The 25,676-nt window shown below is 40.8% G+C and overlaps 1 protein-coding gene across 1 annotated transcript; it reads left to right on the top strand.

The window, feature by feature from the left end:
- Positions 1-1,903: 1,903 nt before the first annotated feature.
- APPBP2 (amyloid beta precursor protein binding protein 2) lies at positions 1,904-24,973 on the top strand. Its single transcript, XM_075719745.1, has 13 exons — positions 1,904-2,044; positions 12,282-12,370; positions 13,531-13,682; positions 14,463-14,586; positions 19,087-19,255; positions 20,006-20,095; positions 20,573-20,640; positions 20,721-20,826; positions 21,191-21,315; positions 21,505-21,590; positions 22,032-22,222; positions 22,651-22,816; positions 24,583-24,973. Exons 1-13 carry the CDS (start codon positions 1,904-1,906, stop codon positions 24,834-24,836), a joined length of 1,761 nt encoding a protein of 586 aa, XP_075575860.1. The 3' UTR covers positions 24,837-24,973.
- Positions 24,974-25,676: the final 703 nt, after the last annotated feature.

Genomic DNA, 25,676 nt, shown 5'->3' with positions numbered 1-25,676 from the left:
CTATATTTTTGTCTACAAAAAATTACAAGATGGTAAAAAGCGTGGCCTAACTAGTTTTTCAAGACATAGTAACTTATCGAGAAGATAAAGTCCATTGCCACAGCGCTGTCTTAAAAAGTATATTTACCTTTGGCATTATTTTCAGAAATCTTATCAGATGCTTTATTTTAAAGGAAAAGGAAGAAGATTATAAGTTCAAGAATTACCATTTTCTATGTATTATTGATTCTTTTTTCCTTCATGCACTGGAAAGCTGCCTTGGGTGTCCCCTCCAAATGTAGGCCTCCACCTCTAACCTGAGGTAAATAGCCTCTGCCTCTTGGGGGGCTAATTGCCAACAGAAACCAGCTGTCTTTCAACTGAAAAAAAACCACACCGAATCAGAAAATAAGAAGAAAAACCTGGAGCCACCAATAGGCAAAAGCAAAAAGAAAAAAGAGGACAAAGCAATCTTCCATGGCCTGTTTATGTCACATTCCTTTCTTCCCACCCCATAACATTTACTTTCTGCAAGTAAAGGACAAAGAATAATGTCCTCTCACAGAACTGGGGGAGGGAGGAATAGCAACAATTTGGGATTATTCAAAACAGTCCCCAAAGTGAAACAGCAGAAGCTCTGCCTCCTATAATTTTTAAAATAAAAAAGAACAAACAATAAGTCACAGTAGCAGTCCCGCATTAGCTACGAAAACCAAAATAAGCCTTGACAGAAGGAGAAATATCTCCTAGTCTAGTTAATGCATCTAGGGCTTGGGTTTTTTCTATCCATGCGTATGATAAAAAGTTTGAAAAACGCAGAATATTTAAGTCTGAATAAAAGTTTTGTTCACGACCACGCTAGAGCGGTCAAACTTGAGTGATATGAACTTAGCGCGACATCAAAATCTACACCAAGTAGTAATCTCAGAGTCCTTGCCTGTATTGCACTGGGGTGGCTCAACCACTGGCTACACACAGTGCGAGCCTGGTTTAGACCGAGGGATCGTAATTGCCTCTGCCTAAAAATCTACCATCTGTGCCCGAAGAACTAGCCAATATGTTCTTAGTGGTGTGTGCGAGCCCCGCGCGGAAGGCAAATTAGGAAGAAAAACATGCCTCCAACAGCTTGATGGAGATAATGAGATATCGACAAAATACAGCGCCATTTCCACGCGGGGTCACAGGGCTAATTTAGGCAGGGAAAAGGGTGGGTTTGCCACATGGCAGCCGAGGAGGAACACCAGCCGAGGCAGGTATGCTTCAGGTACCTTAGCAAACCCCCTCAAATGCCGGGCTCCCAAGTAATGCGCACCTGGAGCTGCCAGCACACCTGAAAGCCACCGAAGGCCCAATACCAGCGGTATGTCACCACAGGCGAGGCTGTAAATCCCAACATTTCCACTCATGAGAGAGGGCTGGGCAGGCCCGGGGTTTGGTGTGTGAGGGGGACGCTCAAGGTTCCCCCTGAGGCCAGCTGCCGGGGTGCCCAGCTGCTTCCCCGCACAAACAAAGCCCCCACGGCCCACGCCGGCTGCGGGAAGGCACTGCCCGGCCATGGCCGTCCCCTGAGGGCCGGGCCACGATCCCGCCACAAGTCAGCCCGACCCCACCGCCTCCCTTCGCCCTCACTGCCAGCGAGGTTCCCCTCGCCCCCACACCTCCTCCTCCATATTTCCTCTCACCCCCCCAAATAACCCCGTAGCCCCGCAGCTCTTCGCTGCCCCGGGCTCTCCCCTCACGCCTCCGCGCAGGCGGATGACTCCGTCCCCCTTCTCCCCCTCTCATCCCCACGTCCTCCGCGCTCCCGCCGCTCCCTCCCCGCCCGGGCAGAGCGGGAGCCCGGGGCGCCGGGCGCGGGAGGTGGAGCGGCCGCGGAGCAGGCGGGGGGAGGTGGGTGGGGGGAAGGCGGCTCCGCACACCCAAGATGGCGGCGGTGGAGCTGGAGTGGGTGCCCGAGACGCTCTATAACACGGCGATCTCCGCCGTGGTGGATAGTTACGGGCGGGCCCGGCGCCGGGACATCCGCTCGCTGCCCGAGAACATCCAGTTCGACGTGTACTACAAGGTGCGGGGAGGCGGCGGGGGGCCGAGCGAGGCCCGGCCGGGCCTGTGGAAGGAGAAGCGGGGAGGAGGGAGGGAAGGTCCGGGTCCCGGCCTGCCCCAGGCCTCTCCGCGGGGGGCTCGGGGGCGCAGGGCCTCGGCCGGCGGAGCTTGGCCGCCGGCGCGGAGCGGGGCCCGAAGGACGGGCTGGGGGGTGAGGGCCGGCGTGGGGCCGCCTGGGCTGCGGCTGGAGGCGCGGGGGCTCCGGGGGAGGCTCGGGCAGGGCCGGGGGCCTGCGGCTCCCCCCCCATCCCCGCTGCCTCCACTCGTGGGCGCCGGGCCGGCGTGAAGCGCCCGGGGGCCGCGGGGAGGGCGCGGGGGAGCCCCGCGGGGGAGGCGGCGAAGGGGCCTGGCCTTGGGGTGAGGGCCCGGGGCGGGGGAGGGTGCCTGCCCGCCGTGCGAGCTGGAGAGCGGCTAGGGGCAGGATGAGACCAAGCTCTCTGGCCTGGAATGGATTTTTTTTTTTTTCCCTTTCCCTTTTTTTTTATTTAAATATATTGGAGGAGGTGATGTCAGTGGTAGAAGGAGCAGAGTTTGCCATGCTGTTGTATCTTCTTTAATGATCTGGTAGGAACCAGATGAAAAGAATTGAGACTCATTTAACGATATAGTTTATTAGTCTTAAATCATTCTTTTCCGAAAGGGCTGCCTCTCATTAGCTGTCTCTAAGATATCCAGAGTTCGAGTAAAAGGTACGCTGAGATGGTCCGTTAATTTCTATTGTCCACTAAATAGGCATTTCATCCATGTACAGGAATGGCTGGAAACGAGCATTCATCTGGGGAGAAACAATGTGAAAAACAAAACAAAAACCACCACCACAACTAAGATGGGGATAACCCTTCTTTCCTCTGCCAGTATATTTCTAAAAATCTAGGATGTGCTAAATGAAGTAATCCTTTAGGTGAATCGTGATGAACCAGGAGTAGTGGCCCATCATGTATTTGTAGAGTAATAGTGTTTATAAGGAAGGCTGATCTTCACTAGAGACAGGGAAATTGCTTCTGCAGCGTTGGAACAGGCATGTACATTTTCTCTATACTAGCTATTACGTTTCTGCCTTATGCATTGAGAAATATGGAAACCCCTTTCTACCACATATGAGCATGCTCACAGGTAATGATGTGGTTGATGTATGGCAATTGTCAGATAAAGACTGAAGATATGGAAGTAACAATGTGGAAGAATATTTTGGGGTTTGTTTTTAACTGTTGATAAGTGTGATGATTGACAAATAAACTTGGCATTACCTGTGCTGATGTTCATTCAGATGAAAGGATGGGACTCTGTGGCTTTTAAAAGCATAAAAAGAAAGCCTACTTCTAATGATAGAAATATCCAAGTATGTATTATTCCCAGATTGTTTAAAAACTCCTCTGTAGGTGAGCTTAATAGATCATTAACTTCTTATGCTTTTATTAGCACTCTTCAGTGGTTGCACTGAATTGGATTCATATGGAGTTGTTCCATAATGAAAAAAGAACCAGCAGTATAGCTGACTTCTAAAGAGACTGATTTGTTTGTTCTGCCTGTGTATGTTGGTATGCCAGTTTGTTGGATAGATGATAATAAGCATGTTAAGTACCTGTCCTCAAAATAATGTTTCTGTTGTACTAATCATTAGCCAGTATAACTTTTGTTACTGACAGTAATTTGGATTGCTTTTCCTGCTATTTCGGTGTTTTACAACAGGACAATCTTTGATAATCTGAAATGTGTAGGGTACACCTGTATTTCTCTTACAAGTACACACCTATGAGATGTTCACATACAGAATAAATAAAACTAGGCTACACAGTGCAGTGAGTGTTTTCCCATTGCTGCCAATGGTAGGCTAGTCTTCCATGTATTTGCTACTTGTTCTTTTTTTTTTAATCTTTCCTGTGTAGGAGAACCTATCCTCTTGAATAGTCACATTCAAATTAGCTTATACATAAATGTAACTAAACCTTGGATGGGATGCTGAAAGGAAATGGGCAGCCCTTACTAAATGGTGTTCTATATGCAGAGATGTCTGCCTGCAGTGAGTGCCTCGAAGCCTAGCCCAGATTACAAGTCTTTTGGAACAGTGTTTGCATTTTTCTATGCGCCTATACAGCACTTAGTAACTGGTTTGTGATTTCTGTATTTGGATGGCTACAGCAATACAAATGACGTAGCTGAATTCGGTTAGAATGAGGACAGCAGCACACCTTTGGACAGTCCTCTCGTGTATGGTGCTTGTTTTACTCTTGGTTCTGGGTACAGTTATGTTCAAAATCACACAGATATTAAATACCATTTCAGGGTGGTGAGCTATGTTCAGTACATCCTGACCATCAAGTTCTTTAAAGCAGAAGTAGAACTTCTAAAGACAGTAACAGTCTTTAAAGTAAGACAAACTAGGAGACTTTTAAATTGTTGTTCTTACTGCATGGTGGTGGCTGCTGCTGTGCTGAGGGGGTGTCAGTTGTTAGTATCATATGGAGTAGTACTTATTCTTTAAATACAGCTGAGGAAAAGTGATGTGTAATTGAGGATTTGCATGAATATACTTGTGCTTAGACCTTGATAGAGAATCACTTTTTTTCTGTGATTATTAAAAGGAATAAAAATGTTTCCAGTTTTTCACGTATAACTTGTAAGTAATGGTTTGTTACCCAGGTATTAATCATGGTTTGTGATGGTGGAGAACCTGTCACTGATTTTGCAAAAAATAAAAGGTAGTATCAGTCAGATTTTATTTTGATATTGGATGTTAATTGGCTGTGGCCATACAAAACTTTTTTTTTATTGTATTCATTGGTGTGACCAGTCAAACTTAACATTTGCCAGTCTTGCACAGCTTGCCAACCTGTTTGTGTTGATGAAGATGACATAGGTAGGATACAGAACTATTACAACCACAGAGATAGTCAATGTGCTGTTATTTAAAAGGGAGCAAAATGCTAGTGGAGTGTCTTGGTCTTTGTTTTTTCCCCAGGATACCCTCTAATCCAGTGTTTGGCTCTATTGTCATAATATATTGCCTTTATTTCCCATTCCTTAACAAATCCAATTACTTTTAATTCTACATATTCCAGAATTGGTACCTTCTAGGACATGCCTTAAAAACCTGTGCATTTGCACTTAACAATGAAGAGTCAAACCTGGGGCAGTTGCAGAACGTTCTTTGTTGTGGACTCAGTAAGAAATGGGTTCTGCTGCAAGGTGACAGAAATAGGCAGGTTCCTAATACTAAGCATATTTATCTTCCCATAGCATTCTTAAACAATGACTAAAGCTTAAAAAAAAGGTGTTATCGAATAATCGTGACTGTAGTAAAACAACAAACCTGTACTGGTCCAGCGGGGTGTTACTGGATTTTTTTCAAGTGGCATTTGACTTTTCCTTGCAACCATTAGAAAAAAATAATAGAGGCAGAGCAGAATGCTTGTAAGGATATCCTGGAAATTTTCAAGTCTACATTTGTGCTAAAAAATATTTAAATGTCTCATTAATCACAGCTGTATTTTGAAGAGCTTAACTAGTATTGTTACAAGTAACACCTGTATCTGGGTGGGGGGAAGAAATATGTGCAAACACATCATATTTTGTTTCCTTTGTCTTTGCTGGCTTTATGTATGTACTGGTTGTGTTTTTTTCCTAGTAAAACTAGTTAGGTTCTCTTGGTTTTTTGGGGGGGAAGAGAGAGTTTTTAAAAACCAAAGACAGACATACTCTGGATCTCAGTGAAAATAGGATGTGCCTGGCAGGTACGCAGCATTTGCAAATGCCAAAATTCGGTATTAAAAAGTAGATGACAACTGGAATAAACTGTAAGTCCTCAAAAAAAAAAAAAACCAAACCCAAACCACACACATCCCACAAAATGAGGAAAATGAAATTATTATATTTTGTAGTTTGTTGGGGAGAGGATAGTGTTTTGAGGGAGGGAGTTCGTGTAAAGAATCTAGTTTCTGTTGACAGAAACAAGATAATTGAACTATCTAGTCTGATGACTGTTCAGTTAGTGTCTTATACAGAATTCAGTTCTCTCCCCCATGCCTCAGCTTTATATTCTGTTGTGTGTAATTATCTCATTTCTTTGGTTCTCATGGTGCTTTTGAAGAGATACTGCTTCATCAGTTGTAGTGGCAGGTATATGTTGCAGTTATGCATTAGCAGGCTGATCTTGGACTTGCATTGGCTAGCAAGGAGTTTTATCCAATGTTTTCCTTTCGGAATGTCTTTTCTGGATTGTGTGGTTTTCTTTTTTTACATTGATTTTTCTTGAAAATTATTTGGGTCCAATGTTCTTTGAATGTTTTCTGATGAGATCATTCACCACAGGGACAACTGGGGATGACATTAATTTGGTTTATTTAGTTAGTGCAGACCTGTAACCTTTAGTAATTGCACTGTGCTAACTTGTTTTTCATTAAAATTTTTAGGCAAAATCTAGAAGGTTATAATCATGCTTTCTCTTTGAAGTGCTAGAGAAAACTTCTGAAGTGCTCCTACCTTGATGTCAATCAAAATACCAGATTTTTGAGTTTAGATCCTGATAGCTTCAACTTCTATAATAATGAGTGTAGCTGCAGTATCATGTCTCCTCACTGTACTCTGCTAATCCAAAAAAGAACAAGCATGGCTAATAAAAGCTCTTGTATCGCATCTAGGTATTCTTTGAACCGAACAAAATGAATAAACAGGAATTTGCTGACTGTTCACAACAAGCAATAGAATGTCCATTCTCTGCATTGCAGTACAGATTGTTGTTACTGATGAAGAATGATTATAAGCATAACTCGTATAAGATTGGAATAAAACTGGCTTGTCCCAAGCCTTCAGTCTCCTGGGTGTTTGATGAGAGTGAAGAGGATAAACTACCCCTGAAATGAAGCGTAGCTGTGCTGCTTAAGTTTTGAGGTTTTCTGACCAGGGGAGTACGAACAAGGTCAGAAGCAAGCAATGTGTGAGGGAGGTAAAAAAAATCCCAGAGCGAATGGGTCATATTTTGTAGGACTTCTTTGTGAAGTCACGCTGATCGGTCGCAGCAGGCTTAATTATGTTCATGCTGCTGTGTTTTGGGGGGTCAGAAATTAAATGTGTATGTGAGGAGAAGATCATGATTTCCGCATGTGTGCAGACACACACGTACAACCATTCTGATCATCTGGTTAGACTCGCAGAGCAGTGTGTGCAGTAGGACTTCACTGAATACTGCTTGAATTAAATCGTATCCTTGTATCGCCCCCTTTTTTAAATTAAAGCCTAACAGTCAAGGAGAATCATCACTTCATGAGGTTTTTTCCAATTATTATTACTCTTTATTTTAACACATGCCTTATTTCTGTAGTCTAAACTTAGACTAGAACTGAACTATCTTTCCTTGTTATGTCTTTACTGGTTTGAAACTTCTTGCCTTTGCTTACCGTTCTTCTAACTTGTATTACTCGGTTTGCTTTTTCTTGTTTTTTTGAACCTCCAACTCTGGGGCATGTTTTCTAATCCTGATATGCTCTAGCTTCCCTATTTTTTTCAGCATCCGTGTTTGGTCTTAGATGCTGGAGCTCCTCATAATTCAGATAATGAGGTCACATCATGAGCAGAGGTGTTCAGCTCTTGCAGAAACAATAATTCCTGTTTCCACTTCATTTCTGTTGTACTGATTTAACTTTGACGCAAAGTGGTTTTCCCTGCTTGCTGCTGCAGAGGATCATATGAGTGTGTGACTGTAAGGCTCAGACTTTGTATCCCTTGTGCTGGACTCTGTGTAGATGGGAAACAAAAAACTTCTGCTGATATGGTACAGAAGGAGGAGTGAGTGGGAAGATGTGGAGAAATGCACTGTGTGTGGAAAGCAGTAGGCTCCAAAAGTTGTCTCTGAAGTTACGCTTATTGAATAAGGTTGGGTTTTTTCCTTGATTATTTATTTGATTGAGGTTCATAAAGATCAGCCTCATAATTGGTGGTATGTCTTCAAAGAAGAGCTGTGAAGGTTGCTTTTTTTTTATGCCCTAAACAATATCCAACAGAACTAGCGCTTGTCCAGAGGCTCTGTACATGATTTTGAAATGGATTTAAAAGAATCAAATGTACCTATATTTCTAACTGATTATTTTCTAAGGCTGTTCCCCCCCGCCGCGTCTGTAATGAGTCATTTGTCAACAGATTGATTCAGTTCACTGTTGACTCTCAAGAAACTTTTCCCTTCCTTGCGAAGTAGGGAAGGAAGATTGTGGTTACGGCCAATCTTTTTTTCCCAAATACCGATGTTTGTTGATTAAGTACACAGTCCTTCCCAAATTTGGCATGATACTTCATGGTACACACTAGACATTACTAAACATGCTGGGGAGCTCCTTAGAATTCCTTGTATCTTTAATTCTTACTGAAATATCCATATTTATTTTTCAGTCCTCTTCTAAACTGGAGCAATAGGAGCATATTTTTCAAATTGCGTATGCTACAGTTCCTCTTCTAGAGGGTCCTTTTACAACTGGTTAGAATTAATCTCCAGCTGCTTTGAAATGTGATTTTTTTTTTTACATTTTTATTATTTTTTCATTAGGTTTAGAAAAATCTTTTCTGTTGTGACTGTATGTAGTGAAACAGCCCAGAGTGTTGGTTGTACAAATACTGTATAGCTTTTTCTCTTGTGTTATGGCTTTGCTTTTGCTGGCAGTTTAACATATCTTTGTCTTTATTTTCAGGGGTTTGCTAGGAAGCAGTTAGAGCTCAGCTTAATCTATCCAGAGAGAGAAATCTGACAAGAACTTTAACAGAATTGCATGTGCATGATGACATAGTAATAGATAAGTTACAAGTTAATGTTACTAATATGTTTAATTGAGGACACCGCCATACGTAGTTTTTGAATGTCTAGGTGGATGTGTTACGAGTTAAATATTAAGCCTTAGATCCTGAAGGAGGATCATGGTGACTGTCTCACAGCTATGCAAACCAGTTTGATTGTGCATGTGTGTAATAATATGCCTATATATTAAACTTATACCCTGGTTCCTGTCTTCAGTGCCAGAACTAATGTGTCAGCATGAGCTGATGAAGTTGGAAGTCGTATTGTAGGCTGTTTATTCATTTTTCTATAGGAAAAAGAAAAATAAATCTCTGTTAAGCTCCAAATAGGTTAAGTTTGTGTCTAGAAGACATTTGTTTTTTAAGAAAAGAATAGTTCTTCAGAAGTCCAAACCTCTGCCATTCTTGTCAGGGCATGTTTTTCTTGAATCACTATTCTGTTTTGTTTTTCGTGTTATGTAGCAAGGCTTGTGGTCAGGAATTTTGTCTCTCTAGAGCTTTAACAAGAGAACCGTTTCTTCAGTGCTTGCAACTGCTTCTCAATGGACAAATGAGTGTTACTGAACCTCCTGGAATTGCCTCACAGTTTGACGTATACTCACTCACTATTTCCATGTCAAATTTTGTTTGAAAATATTGCTGTAACACCTACAACAGTTTCAAGAGACTTCAACCTGAGTTAGTTCCTTAAAAATGTTTGCCAGTATGTCAAGGGGAGGGGTGAATAGTGTGGTAAATGTCCCAAGGATACTGTATGTCTGGTTATACCAGTGCAAAATAGGTTGGGGTTTTTTCTGCATGCCGGAACGGTGCAAGTATTTACCTTTGAATTGGGATGAGAGATGTGCAGATAGCAGGCCTGGACCTTTGGGCCGTAAGCCAAATTCTACATGTGCCTGAAATAAGTGATGTGTCAAAATTGAGGGTGTAGTTTGGGACCTCCCCCCGCTCCCCCCCCCCCCCCGCCAACCAGGACATTTATTCGGTAGGAATTCAAGAATCGCATGTGACAGGAGGCATATTACAGCATGTGTTATGTAACTTCATAAATATATTGATTTTTAAAAGTCTTACTGCAGTTAGTATTTAGTAAACTAGTATCAGAGTAATCTCTGGGATTTTTAGTTAGCACTACAAGGTGAGAAGGGGAAATGATAATGTACTTGGTTGAAAGCTTAAATGTTGAGCATGTGATAGTACTTTGGATTGGTTTAAGTCCTGGTAAAATAGCTTGGGTATATGTCTTAGTTTTGTCCAGAAATTATCTCATCAGTTATGATAAGATGTCAACTTTTGGTTTTGGGCCTGGAATACTAGGCAAGATTTAATCCTCTTGTTTGGTTGCAGAAAATATGTTTTAGGTTTTATAGTTACCATTAGACAGCTGTGTTGAAGAAAATGAGCTCCCTTAACCATGACTGTAGTTTTTAAATACACCAGACTGAATGTTCTTTCACTGCCAGAGAGAATACAGCTTCAGAAGAAACTGATCTCTTTGAAGTGCAGGGACATGGCACTGTCTGCATGCAAACTTGCACTGTTTTTTGAAAGAGTTCTCTTCTTTTTTTTTTTTTTTTTTTTTTTTTCTCCCCCTCTCAGGGAAATAGATGACTAAAAAGAAAACACTCATTTCTGGCAATTGACATTATTAGGTCAAAGTATTTTTGAAGTTGGGGGTTTTTTTTAGGTTCTGTTGTTAAAATAACAAAGTTGCTATGCTGTAGAATCAGTGTCATGTGCTTTTATAAGAAGAGTTGACTAAAACTAAATTTCTGCCTGGAGGAGATGTTCCCACATGCATTGTTTGGAGTGCTAACTCATCTGCTTCCAGTGTTCCTGGAGGAGAAAGGTGAACCAGACTCAGGACACTTACCAATAGAAGTATTTTAAGAAATTATTAAAACTGAGAGGAATATTAAAATTTTCATTAAATCTGTGTTTATAATTGAGCATCTCTAAATAATGCGTTCTCTCAGCCTTACTTTTGCTTACATAATAAGGGTAGCTGCACTCCTCATGCCAAAGTTCCTCATAGGTGTAAAACCTGCCGAGATAGCACGGAGGACCTTGCTGTAGGTATGAATATGCCCATCTTGGACAGCATGTGTTTTAATGTCTTAGCGTATAGACTAGAAATTAGGGTTTTCTGAAAAACTGGTAAGAGGGCAACGTAGCAGTGCTTTACCTGCATGCTCATGATGGCATGAAACTCGAGTTTTTGGTCTGGTTTGTGTCTAGTGGTAACCCGTAGTTTTGCGATCCCTGCGTTGCATAACACAGATACTGCGGAAGAACAGAAATGGATCTTGAATGGCCTGTGTTGAAGGATGCAGCTTCTAGAGAGACGTGCCTGTGAGACATGAGCTACTGGCTTCTCCCTTTTACCCCATGAGTTACTGCCTCAAAGATTTTTTTTTTTTTTAAATAAAAAAGAGGGGGTGTGGTTTTTCTCTAGAACACCTAAAATAACAAATGGTTTTACTGCAACAGTCCTGTGTGATCCAGTACTGTGCCTCTAGCAGAGGCTGGTGATGGTACATACATGACTATGCCACGTGTATAGTGGTGCTTCCTTATAGGTTACGTACCCTGCTTTCAGTCATTTGTGGTTCAGGGGCTTCAAGGTATCAGGAATTAATAGCCTGCAGTGGGTTTTTCTGCCCTATATTTGTACAGTCACTTTTGTACCTATGTAAATTCTTAGTATTTATAGCATAGTGTGGCAAAAAGCTCTGCAGCTTAACTGCGCGTTGCATAAAGAACTGTCTCCGTGGTTTGTTTTTTATGAACAAGCCAACTGATACATTTGCTTATGTGCACACAAATCAGTTTGGGCATAAAACCAGCCATTGCTTGTAATAAATGCATGAACAGATTCGCTTGAGTTTTTCCATTTACTCATGCAAGAATTACTCGTGTAAGCTCAGGCATTAATGGGGTCAGGGCTCATGCCTGTCTTTAGCTCTGGGTATTGGTGAGTCACCTGTTGCAGAACTTGTGCGTTTGGGGCTTATTTATATATAATATAAAATAATGTTTTCAAAGCATTTGATGTCAAAGCAGCTATTCATTGTATTTTTTGCTGGCTTTAGGGGTGTCTTTGGTTTTGTCTTGGCTTTAGAGTTTAGGTGTTGCAGTGTTTGATGATGCAGGTGGACATAGTAGACACTTGAAAATAAATATTGGGATTAAAAAAAAAACCCTTGAAACAGCCTGTGGAGCTCTTATAGCTTGCGTGCTCAGTTTTGAAACACTGAAGTTGTGCTCCCATGTGGAGGTAGTGGAACTATTACTTTTTAGTCTGCTGTATTTCAACACTTTGAAGTCTAGATCTCATCATAAGTCATCTTTACTATTAAGCTAAATTTCCCAGAAGAACTACCAGTCTTAAATTTTAAAATATATTTATGTTTTTCTTTCAGCTTTACCAACAGGGCCGCTTATGCCAGCTGGGTAGTGAATTTTGTGAACTAGAAGTTTTTGCAAAGGTGCTACGAGCTTTAGATAAAAGGTAAGTATCTTGATAATTCTCATTTCAGCTCTCACCTCTTGATCTAGGCTTTGAATTTGGAAGACATGGCTGATTTTTCTTGGTCTTAGTAGCCTATTAATCATAAGAATATTTCTTTAGCTTTACAGATGAACTTTTAAATTACAAAGTCTCTTTCTCTCTCTTCATCTTGAAAAATAAACCCATCGGAACTTCTGTGTAAATTTATGAAGTCATCTGTGGTACTTGGTCCCCAAAATGCTTTCTTTGTTACTGCTATGCAGTCTGCTGTCGTGGTGTAACCCCGGTAGGCAGCTGAGCACCACACAGCCGCTCTCACTCCCCCACCCAGTGGGATGGGGAAGAGAATTGGAAGGGTAAAAGTGTGAAAATTGTGGGTTGACATAAAGACAATTTAGTAATTTAAAAAAAAACCTAAAAAGAGGAAAAAGAACAGAAAGAGAAGAAAAAAAGAAGGAAGATAGAACAGCCGAGAGGGAGGGGGAAAAAAAGCACAAACAAAAAAACAAGTGATGCAGAAAACCCCAATGGCTCACCACCGACTGATCAGTCAAAGTACCTGTTTCTTGCTGTTGTAGCAAATCCTCAGTGAAGGGTTATCAAGCTGACAGGATCACCGCAGTTTAAAGAGTTTTCCTGTCATTAATATTCCAATTTGTGGTCTTATGCTCAGAACTTGGCTTTTTTAGATCAGATTGTTTGTAACCGGAACAAGCTTGGAGTCTTTAGGCATACCTCCCTCCCATTGTTTGCATGTGTGTGATGTTCGTGGGCTTGTCACTGCTCGTTTATCTGCAGTTTCTATGGGAGTTGTGGGGTAAGGGTGGATTTGAGGCTTCCTCCCCCTCTAAGTTTTAGCTGAAAATGTTGTTTTCCAGTTTTAATATTGTGTGGGTAGCTTGTGTTTTGCTTACACTGGAGGGTGTCCTTGTAAAGAACTTTGTGCATGCTCACTTTATTTGTTGGATAATCCAACAACTGTAATCCATTAGTCTTGAGATTGACAATTATGCTTGTATTCATCTGGTTTTGGTTTGAGAGAGGGTTGGAGTTATTTCTTTGAATCACTGCTCATTTGAATTCATGGCACTCAAAAGCCAACTGACTGCAGTGTTTTAAAAACTTCATGTGTAATCAAATTCTGTTTTCTTTTGTTTCAGACATCTGCTTCATCACTGTTTTCAGGCTTTGATGGACCACGGAGTAAAAGTTGCTTCTGTACTGGCCTATTCTTTCAGTAGACGGTGCTCCTACATAGCAGAATCGGATTCTGCTGTAAAAGAAAAAGCAATCCAGATTGGTTTTGTTTTAGGTAACTGGTGATGATAGGCTGTTGAAAATATGATACTTTATTTCATGCAAGCTTCAGTTTAGCTAATGCTAATTTTTTTCATGTTAATGTCTGTGATTTCTTTTTAAAGAACATGTGTGGTTTTGGAATGTAATTTTTAGAAAACTAGTTGGTGTCTTAAGAAAAATGTATTGGAACGTAATTTTTAGAAAACTAGTTGGTGTCTTAAGAAAAATGTATTGGATTTTAATATCTAAATATATAGGCTTATCTTTTCTATTTCGAATGTTTTAGATTTAAAATGTGTTTGCAGGTGTGATGCTTAATGTTAAGACTGCATAATTTTAGTATTGGTAAGTATTTCTTGACAGAAAACTGTAGGAAAACTATGCAATAACAAAAAGTCATCCTCAGGTGAAGGAGAATTCTTCTACTCTTATATTTCATCCTTTTCAATTCGGGACTGGAGGGTTTAACCCTGACAGGATTCCTGTACATAGTGTGCGGTTTTATGAAATTTTTGTCAGAACTGTTTTGTGAAACAGGAAAAGGCTTCCTTTGCTCTCACTTTTTCTATTTTTTTTCCTCAAGTTGTTTAGCAATGACTTTCTGTATTTTGGCATGGGGAATACTGAACTAATGTATGCCTGTCTTCATTTTTATTTGTAATGAAATATGAGATAAGTAGTCGTCTTCCAAGACTTGAGCAAACCCTTTTTCTATTAAAACGGTGTTTTGCTGTTCAAATATCTGTTTTTTCTTGACTTTTTTTTTTTTTCCTTTCCTCCCTGCCCCCCCCAGGGGGGTTCCTGTCAGATGCAGGCTGGTACAGCGATGCTGAGAAGGTATTTCTGTCCTGCCTTCAGTTATGCACCCTTCATGATGAAATCCTTCATTGGTTTCGTGCTGTAGAATGTTGTGTAAGGTGAGCTCACCCGTAATTCCTCTGTCTTACTGTGAAATACACATTAACATGTTACCAACTGCCGTGTAGCCATCAAGATTCAGATGCTCCCTTTAGTATTCTGCTGTGCCAAAATACTTTCCTGGCTAGAGCTGAAGCTCAGAAGGTGCTTGTTTTACACCAACCCCTGGGTTTTCAACTTGTAAACTGGCAGCACAGTTCAATGGGGGGGGAAAAAAAACCCCACCATTTTGCCTTTCTGCATAATAATTATATCATAGGTAACAGGTGCTGGATAGTAAGAGTGGTCCAGCACCTTGTTGTTTTTTTTTTTTTCCAAGGGTTTTTGCATGTGAAGGAATGTTATGTGTTGGTGTTTGCTGAAGCTATATTTACTAAAAGAAGAATTTGCGAAATCCAAACACAAATGATACAAGTGCAGTTGAGCAGAAATAAAAGGAAAACGTACCTCGCCTGATTCCAGATCCAGTGGGTTCTCTTGCTGCATGCTGAGCTACTTAACTATGTGATTAGGTAAATATCTAGATGTCTAATTCTTGTGGACACCTTCAGCCACAGCTTAAACATTTGGAAAAGAATTTTTGCTTTTAGGAGGCATTTGGATTTTGTGCCTGCCTTGTTTCTCAAGGCCTGTAGTGCAGTCCATTGAGATTTGAGTTCGTTCACAGAGGCCTCAAAGATTATGACTTAGTTTTTAGTTGTTCTGCTCCTACATCTGTGTATCTAGACGTGTGGGTGCTCTACTGATGCAGTCTGCAGCAAGTAGCCAGGTTGTTTTCATTGGTAACACCGTGACTGACCTCTTGTGTGCTACAGGTATACGCTTGAATACCTGTGTGCTAGTGAGCATAGTTAAAATAAGATTTTTTTTTTTTAGCTGCTGTAATGAACAACAGTGTATATACTGTATTTAGCTGAACATAGGGCAAAACTTTTGGAAAACTGCTCCAAAAAAACCCCTGCATCTTGCTTATGGTTGGACAAATACAAAAAGTAAATAAGCTTTGCCAGTAGCTGCTTATTTTGTGTGCCAACCGGAGGGCCATGGAAACGGTTGCTGCTCTGCCTTGTTCTGCCCTGCCAGCTACCACTGGCTTTCATTCCAGAAATAAGATGATGCCAGGAGAAGACTGGGCACACACATACACCTTCCTAGAACTGGGGAATGATACATAGAGTATCACTGAAAGTGCTTGGTCCTTTGCCTTCTAATTAGTCTAAAAAAAGTTTCCTAGTTGTATTGGGCTGTTTGGCAAGCTGGAGAAGTTGCTTTAAAAATGAACTCCCTCCCTGTCTCCAAATAGGGGAAAAAAAAAAAAAAAAAAAGAAGGTAAAGAAAGGAAAAAAGGGAACTCTGTTGGACAACAGCATACAACCCACATGGCTGTGGAAAGAAGATTTTCATTTTGTGCTAGAAAAAAGCCATCCAGAGCATCAACTCTTCTGACCGGGAGATGTTAATTCTGTTTGGGTAGAGGCAGCCGTTGTTCTTGCGGTGCAAGCCGATGGCCTGCCTGTAACACCGCATCCCTCAGCGCAACAGCGTGAATGAGGAGACGCTGCTTTATGTTCAGGCATCTCCCAAACAATCAAAGAACAGCATCGGTCACTTGGAAATACATCACATAGAAAGAATTTAAAACACTTTCAGAAGTGCTAAGTATGTAACATCTGAAAACCTTTTTGTGGGAGAGAGCAGTAATTATACTCGGCTTCAAAATCACGAGGCAGTAAGATAAACTTCTTGTTGTTACCGTCTAATCCCTACTGTAGAACATCTTGTTCTTATCGCTGTGCTTGCGCTGGAGTTAGGTGGAGTTTTAAGAGAACAAAATTTAAGTCCAGCTTTTGAAAACATGACGCTCTTTTAAAAAAAAAAAAAAAAAAAGTGGCTCTCCTACTCTAAAAGCTAGAAAGTCTAATCTCTGGGAGTTTAATATGTTGCATTATTAATGGAATACAGTTTAAAAAAATGTAAAGTTTTGTGTTGTTTAGACATAATTTGGTGTTTCTTTGTACTAGCGGCAGTAAATTATATGGAGAAACTTGAGAATATTTGAAGATTTGAGATTTCTACAAGCTTGTATACTACTTCCCTGCATTCGTTTGCTCCTTTTTGGTTTGCTTTCTCTCATTATTATATGTTAACCAATAAGGCACAAATACATATTACAAATACGTGGTTGTCCCACTTCATTGTTTCACATTTTGCTGATTGTTGGGCTTTTTTTCTGATGGTTTTTAGACTTACTAAGCTGCTGTGTACATTGTGTTTGCTACGTTTGTATGCTGTTAGAGAATTATTTTATTGGGGGGGCAAGATATTCCCCAAAAGCTATTATTGCAGACATCAAAGAAGATTCGTAGCTATTAGCATAAATGTCCTAAGGCATTTGTTCTTCCTCTTGGCTTTATCTTCTAAGATTCGTCTGGATTAATAAAGAGGTTTTTGTTACTCAAAACTGGATCACATAAACTCTGCTTATCCTAGAGAATTGGGTTAGGTTTAGCTCGGGGTTTTGGTCGATTTCTTTGTTTTTAGACACTATTGCTGAAGCATCCAGATGCTGGATGTTATCTTTCCCAGGCGCTCATCTAAATTGCAGGACTATCCCTGCTGGCTTACACCCTTACATGGGATTTGGGCTTCCTATTTTTGATGTTACATAGCAACTCCCAACTGAAGGGTGTAGGCAAAATAGTTTCCCTCTCTAGGGAAACTGCAATTGCTTAGTTTTTCTCTCTAATTTCTTTAAAATTCCTGTCTCTTGTTGCTTAAATGTTAGCTACTTTTCTGCTGCCTGTGACCAAGAACACGATGCACTTCTACATCATGTTTAGTTCTTAGACCTTATTTAAGGAAAAATGTGGTCGTTGCTTTTTTCTTTCTGTTCTTGAGCCACGTTGCTGTGTTTCTCATTGGAAAGCTGGTGTTTATGCAGCTCGTTCCGGAGGCTTTTTTTGAAGGTTTTTTCTTTTGATCTTCTCTTTGTGTGGCTAATACACATCTGCTGTGTGCTTGCCTGCCACTCCCTTCTTGTGAAAATGTGAACTTTATTTCCTTTCTTGTTAGTGTTTAAGTTCCGTGACACATTTCAATAGGAAAGTATAGGAGGAGGCTGTGTTAGCGGCAGGCTGAATTTATAGGACAAACTTAGAAGTATTACTTTGCTACTGCAGGAGGCACGGCTACAATAACTTACAAATCTCTACTCAGGTTTAGAGAAGAGAAGCATCTGATCAAAAACCTCACTCCTCCTTCCTCCCCCCTTAACAGTTTATTAGAAGATTTATCATAAGTATCATAAAAGGTATAAAGTGCTGTACCTAGACATTAGCTTGCGTTTTCAGAGTTTGAGCCTCTCCGCAATACAGCGTTATGTTCTGCTTCACTTCACTTTGCATATTTCTCTTCCTGTGTTATGTTGTCCTCCTGATTTGCAAAGGCTTGCCTGGTTTTTGTTTTTTTTTTTTTTAAAATCTCTCTCACTCAGTGTCTAGTAACAGATTTCCAGGAGGGACAATGGAGGTTAATTTACCCAAATTTCATGTATGCTAAATGGCAGGCATTTGCAATAGAGAAGGAACAGCTGTCTCTTCTTAGCCTGCAATGGGTAGGAGTATGGTTCTGCCCTTTACGCTTGGAATATGATAACACAGACATTTCTAATGTATCTCTTTAAAGTAAATAAGCATCAGCTTACACTTTACAAAAAAACTTCTTTACTTTTGTTTTAAATAGATGGTGAAATTGTTACTTGTTTAGAGAAACAAGAGTATGTTTCAATGCAGCTTCTGCTAATCCTTCAGCTGGAAAGGCAGCGGGTTAGGAGATGGGGCAAAGTGCGGGGAGAGGTTTTTTGGAGTTGTTGTGAACTGGGTTAGCAAGTAGGCTTTTCTGGTGCTGCTAAGTCAGTGCTGGATATCCTGTCGAATGGATGTGACTAGATTGCTGGTGAAGACACCCCTCTCCTCCACCCTCAAGCCCCCAAAACAAACAATGCCCACTCATGAAGCACTGTGCTACTTAAGGTTTGAGGAGAAAGTGCAGAGATGCATGAAAACCAGCTCCATCTGTACTTAGTGTCTGTTTTGGTTTACCGTGCTTTGGGAAGGAGGTAGAAGGGATTTAATACTGTATATTACAGGGGGTTAGAAATGGAATTTTATCAGCGTTGAGGAGAATGGATTTTATGAAAAAAATAAAACAAAGCCACCGCACCAGAGTGGCTCAAGCGTTGGATATGTAAAACTGCATCAATATGTAAAATCATTTGACATCTCCAACAGTAGAAGCTTTTGCCATGCAGGTAACAGAGTGGCATACCAAAACAATATTCTGTAAATAGTTCTTCTGTATTACTGAATTCAGACAGTGCAAGTTTGTTGGGATGGCAGCCCAGTTCTGTTGTAATACCAAACCGTAGATGAGTGGTACTGCTGTACATTGAAATGGTCTGTTCGGACACCGCTTAGAAGATCTTTTTGCATCTTCCTAAGGTTGCTGCACGTTCGAAACGGTAACTGTAAATATCACTTGGGAGAAGAAACGTTCAAACTCGCTCAGTCTTACATGGACAAACTTGCAAAACATGGTCAGCAAGCAAACAAAGCAGCACTCTATGGGGAGCTGTGTGCGCTGCTCTTTGCCAAGAGCCACTATGATGAGGTGAGTGGGATTTTGGTTTTGTTTTTCTTCAGAAAACTGGTTATGAAATCTGCTAGGACATTCCATGACTGGCTCGTTATTCTCGTTATCTTTCTAGCTAGAGTTCCTGATCTCTTTTGGTACCTGTGTGACAGTACCAGAGGAATACTTGATTTATGGGCTTTTCTTTCTATGTATTGTTCTGAGTTAGTCTGCCAGCTCTTAATGGTACTCTGACCAACATTAAGAAATGCTGTGAGATAGATAACCAATGCATATTACCAATCTGTAAATGAAATATTATAAAAAGCTTATTTTAATAGGTAAAAATGAATAGCAGAACATAAGTAACAATTCTTTGCACCTCTTTTATAAAAGCCTGCGACCTAACTGTAACCGCTGTATAAACTGCGGCTTTCCTCTAGCTCCTAAGTGCGCTGTCCTACACAATAGGAATTGTGAGGGTAACTTAAAGATTATAAAATACCCTTTTTTTTGTCTGTAAAAGATAATACAGTCATTGTAATAATACATAACTTGGGCTCGTATAAAATACTTACACCTTCAGTATTAACCTTAAGAGGGCTTTTTAAGTCTGTCTTTTAAGACTTAGCTGAACAAGTTTCATTACATGTAAGCAATTAAATGGAATTTTAAAAATTTTGTAATGTAAATGACCAGTTTATTCTTCAGAGCCAAGTAATATTTTTCTTAGTGTTGCAGTGGAGTGAAGTTCCAGCTTCATTATGTTGGTAACTCTTTGTTCAACAGGCTTACAAATGGTGTATAGAAGCTATGAAGGAGATCACAGTTGGCCTGCCTGTAAAAGTAGTAGTGGATGTTTTACGACAAGCTTCAAAGGTGAATTTAAAAGCTTCCACCTTTCTTTTGTAACTAAATTACTGCCAAGAATGGATGAGGATAGGCAGTACCTCCAGAATACTTGGGCAACCAGGTCCATTTCATGAGCCTTACGGCTTGTTACTTGTGTTTAATTGGTCCGCTTCAGTCTCAGACCTGTGGGGGTTTGGGATTTTTCCTTCTTCCTGAAACTGAGTTACAGCTATTCATTGGAACATAATGGCAAAGTTCACCTGAGAGCGTTCCACAGAAAGGCTCCCCTGTTTGATCTAGACTAGCCCTTTAGGCATTTATGGCAGAATAAAATACAGGTTTATTAATGTTATCTGTGAACCTTTTCTTAAATAACTGAAAAGTCCTTTAGTAACCATGAGGCTATTTTGAAATTAAAAATAGTAGTTAGCAATTCGGCCAGTATCTGGAGGAGATGAGTTCTGAGTATACACCTCTTCACATGCTTCATTTCAACCTGTTTAGGCTTGTGTTGTAAAACGTGAATTTAAGAAGGCTGAACAGCTGATAAAACATGCAGTATACCTTGCCCGGTAAGTAGCATTCCAAAAAAACCCTCTTTTAAAATTATGCTTAACTTGCCTCGATTTGTAATATAAGTGTGTTTCTACAGGGAGCATTTTGGAGCCAAGCACCCCAAATATTCCGATACGCTACTAGACTATGGCTTTTACTTGCTCAACGTAGACAATATATGCCAATCTGTTGCAATCTATCAGGTATGCAGCAGGGCTGAATGTCTGTCTTCAGTTTCTCTTGACAGTCATAATCTCTCAGATGTTTTGACTGAAACTCACAGTTAATTCATAGAGATAGATAATAGTTGATTTAATTACTGCAATGCTTGTTCTTTTTTTTTTTAAAAAAAAAACCAAAACCAAACCACCCCAACTATGGGTTTTTGCTTCCCCCCCCAACGCTTAAGTGGCTTTTATATATTTACTGCCTCAAGTATGTTGGTATAGGCCTACAGAATTTCAAAGCTAGTAGATTTACTCCCTGCCCCCCGCCTTTAACAGTGAGAGATTCGTTAGGGTTTTTTCTGTACTAACCGATGAAATGGTATTCTTGTAACTCCTTCAGACAGCTCTTGATATCCGGCAGTCAGTATTTGGAGGTAAAAACATACATGTAGCTACAGCTCACGAAGACTTGGCTTACTCTTCGTATGTTCACCAGTACAGCTCTGGAAAATTCGACAATGCACTGTAAGTACAGTTGTTGGAGGTACTGGCAGCAGGTTTAGTACTGTAAATGGAGAAAAATGTTCTTAAACGATACAGACTTTCCAACTGGAATTTAAATGCATCTGTTTATTGCGTTAATGTTTCTAAGATTTTATCAGTCAGCTGCTAATTTAAACGCATGTGTCTTGAATCTTCTATTTAAACTTTCAGATTCCATGCTGAACGTGCTATTGGCATTATAACTCACATTCTCCCAGAAGACCATCTTCTCTTGGCATCTTCAAAGAGAGTTAAAGGTAGTACCCTTAATTGCATTACTGGGACAGTTTGAAGTCAGTCATTCAGATGTGCTTATCCTGTTCCCTAACAGAGGCAATGTCACTTGAGGGTGGTGTGGGGTTGGTTTTTTGTTTTTTTCAAATGGAGGTCACTCCAGGATATTCTTTGTAGTCCTCGGTGTTCTCTGTCAACGCACTTGTAAAATACAAAAAAACTTACTTAAAACTTAGCCGGAAGACTTTTGCGGGGGGAGGAAGAGACAGTAAAAATACAGGCTATAAAAATACACGTTGGGAGCTTGCTATCTGGTCATACCTGTTTGAAGACACTTTGTAATAAACACAAAGCCTGATTAGATGTCTCCCGAGATATCTTGGGTAGGTGGCTTTCTGCCACCTGCAGTTAGCACCTCCGTGTTTGGAACACAGTCACATTGTGGTTTTCTCTCCTATGCTCAGCACTTATCCTGGAGGAGATTGCAATAGACTGTCACAACAAGGAAACTGAGCAGAGGTTACTTCAAGAAGCTCACGACTTGCATCTGTCCTCACTCCAGTTAGCTAAAAAAGCCTTCGGGGAGTTTAATGTACAAACAGCAAAACACTATGGCAACCTTGGAAGACTGTATCAGTCCATGAGAAAGTTTAAGGTAAGATTATATTGATGTAAAGGTCGTGACTTAAAATCTGTGAGACGTGTATAAATCTGTCACAACAAAAGATGATTTTCAATGTCCACAATTCGTAACTTCAGTTGGTAGTTTTGTGGTTGGAAAACTTGTACTTTATAGTTCATCTGTCCAAAGCTTTGTGCAAAAATAATCCGTTAAGGTGCATGACGCCTTCAGAGACAGGGTGACAGCAATTTTGACGACAGAAGTAGTGATACTATTTGCTGATCCATTGAACTAAGAATTTGGAGAACTTGGTTTTGGCTTTCTTCTTGCCTTTTATAAAACACTGCAGACTGTTTAGTCATTACGCAGTTACGTTTCTTTAAACCTTCCTCTTTTTTTTTCCTGTTTTTATGGTGTGGTGAGTGGTGTCTGACTGACCTGTGTGAATTTGATCCTCCTAGGAAGCAGAAGAAATGCACATCAAGGCGATTCAGATTAAGGAGCAGCTTCTGGGTCAAGAAGATTATGAAGTTGCCCTGTCAGTGGGTCATCTAGCTTCTCTCTATAACTATGATATGAATCAATATGAAAATGCCGAAAAGCTTTATTTGAGATCCATAGCAATTGGTAGGTGCCTCTTACAATGTGTGACTTTACAGCGGTTCTAATACTACGGGCAACGTTTTTAAAAAGTAAAGAACATAATGACATGCAAGACGTTTATTGTGTATGTGTGTTCAATCTAAATATAATGCTTTTTCTTGAATGTTCTTACGGGGACTGAATTCTGGAATTGTATTATTTTCAGTGCTCCATCAGAATGAAAGCGTCTGGAAACCAACTAATTAAAAGCTTGGGTGTTAGTCTTTAGACTACGTTTTGGAGTTGTGGCTAGAACTTAAGTGCAGAATGTGGTTAAATTTTGAAAGAGGTGGAAAGCTATTGTGCCTGTCAGCCTAACTATGCTGTCGTTAAATATTTTTCCTGCCCATTATCATTTGCAGTGAACTTGTAATTCCAAATCAGATGCATCTTTGGGCCATGCTCTAGCTCAATTTTGAGATGGCCAATCTTACTTCATACAGTGCTGTGGTTTAACCCCAGTCAGCAACTAAGCACCACACAGCTGCTCGCTCACTGGGTGGGGTGGGGGGAGAATTGGGACACACACACACACAAATGTGGGTGGAGATAAAGGCAGTTTAATAGGACAGCAGAGGAAGAGAAAGTAATAATGATAAAAGAGTATACAAAGCAAGTGATGCACAATGCAGTCGCCCACCACCTGCTGACCGATGCCTAGCCCATCCCCAAGCAGCGATCGCTGCTCCCCAGCCAACTCCCCCCCATATATATTTCTATACCGAGCGTGACACCGTATGGTATGGAATGTCCCTTGGGACAGTTTGGGTCAGCTGGCCTGGCCGTGCCCCCTCCCAGCTTCTTGTGCCCCTGGCAGAGCATGGGAAGCTGCAAAGTATTTGACTGGTGTCAGCACTGCTTAACAACAACTAGACCATCAGTGTGTTATCAGCATTATAGAATCATAGAGTTGTTTAGGTTGGAAAAGACCTTTAAGATCATCCAGTCCAACCATTAACCTAACACTACCAAGTCCACACTAAACCAATCAAGGGTAGACTAGACTAAACCATGTCCCCGAGTGCCACGTCTGCCTGTTTTTTGAACGCTTCCAGGGATGGTGACTCCCCCACCTCTCTGGGCAGCCTGTTCCAATGCTTGACTACCCTTTCCGCGAAGAAATTTTTCCTAATACGCAATCTAAACCTCCCCTGGCGCAGCTTGAGCCCATTTCCTCTTGTCCTATCGCTAACTACATGGGAGAAGAGACCAACCCCCACCTCACTACACCCTCCTTTCAGGTAGTTCTCATGCTAAATCCAAAACACAGCACTGTGCCAGCTACTAGGAAGAAAATTAACTCTGTCCCAGCTGAAACCAGGACATACAGTTATCGTGTACCGTGCGTTGCAAAAAAATTGATGATTAAGTAGAGAACTGAAAAACAACTTCACTGTTTAAATTGAATTTAGAGTGAAATTGGGACACAAAACAACTGCCTTCACGTGACTGGTAGATTTTTGTGCATGTAAAGCCATAGTATAATTAATGAAAAGCTATAGCACAATTAATGATTTGACTGTAGAGTCCCTGAGGACAAGTTCCAACCCCCTTAAGGAAAAGGTAGATAGAATGCAAACCCTCATCCAGGAAGCGTGCATGTTGCTTGTGTTCGTGATTTAACATAACAAAACCGTGATGATTTGCCGTAACAAAGAGGTTCATGTTGTTGGTAAAAATGACATGAGAAATAAGATGCGACGTACGGGTGGATTACCTTTTAAATTTTGTTTTCTTTTGGATTTCTTTAGGAAAGAAGCTTTTTGGTGAAGGATACAGTGGACTTGAATATGATTACAGAGGTCTCATTAAACTGTACAATTCCATTGGCAATTATGAGAAAGTTTTTGAATACCACAATATTTTGGCCAATTGGAACCGGTTGCGGGATCGGCAGTTCTCGGTTACGGATGCTCTGGAGGACGTAAGCACCAGCCCTCAATCCACTGAAGAAGTGGTCCAGTGTTTTCTGATGTCTCAGAACGTTGATGGACAGAGTAGCTAAGAACTTGGCCAATTAACCAGTTAAGGTTTTTTCCCCCAGGTTACAGGGGGAAAAGTCATACTGTGAAATCTAAACCATGTAGTTCTCCGGGGGCTGGAATTTGCATTGAAACACTGGTCCAGTCTACTGAAGAGTGCCCATACGGACGAATGTGTGTTAAATTCTTATCAGCATGTGTATGGCATGTTTAGTTCAGCTCACATTTTTAACTTGGTATTCCCGAAAACCCCTTCTTCCTCTCTTCTTTCAAAAGAAGCTACTTTGCAGAAAGTCTGCAAGAAAACGTTAAATAAAACTGTTTGAGTTCAAAAGAGTTGCATTCTTATTACGAATGGAAGGTTTCATCAAGAGCTTTCTTCTGATATATAGAAAGAATAAATGCTCTACTGTAAGAAGTTACATGAGAAAGGTCGTTCTACTGTATGCATTGTAGCAAAGTTAATCGTAAATATCAAGAAAAGGGAGAATGCCCTAGCCTTGGCTGCTGTCTTATGAAGAAAAGTGGCAGAGACCCACTTTGGAGAGCAACATACCCCTTGCGAACCACCGTAGGTTGTTGAGCAAGGAACCACCCTATGTTGTCTTTAATATCCGGAACTGGACCAGTGTTCATCTGTAAGGGATAGAAGATCCAGTAGACCAGCAATCTTAGTTTTCTTTGGTACCAACCAAGAGTGCTAATCTTCCGAACAGGACCAGGAAAATCAAAAGTGGACCAGCCTGCTAGAAACAGTTTTTGGACCAGTGGCTTTAATTTAATATTTCTGCCCCTGCATTCACTTTTACAGTAGAATTATTTCATTTAGATGTATGATCAGTGCAAAATTATATTCATGTAAT

This window comes from Pelecanus crispus, chromosome 12 (assembly GCF_030463565.1).
Source record: "Pelecanus crispus isolate bPelCri1 chromosome 12, bPelCri1.pri, whole genome shotgun sequence".
In the NCBI taxonomy this organism is placed as follows: Eukaryota; Metazoa; Chordata; class Aves; order Pelecaniformes; family Pelecanidae; genus Pelecanus; species Pelecanus crispus.
This window is presented reverse-complemented; position numbering and strand designations above follow the sequence as displayed.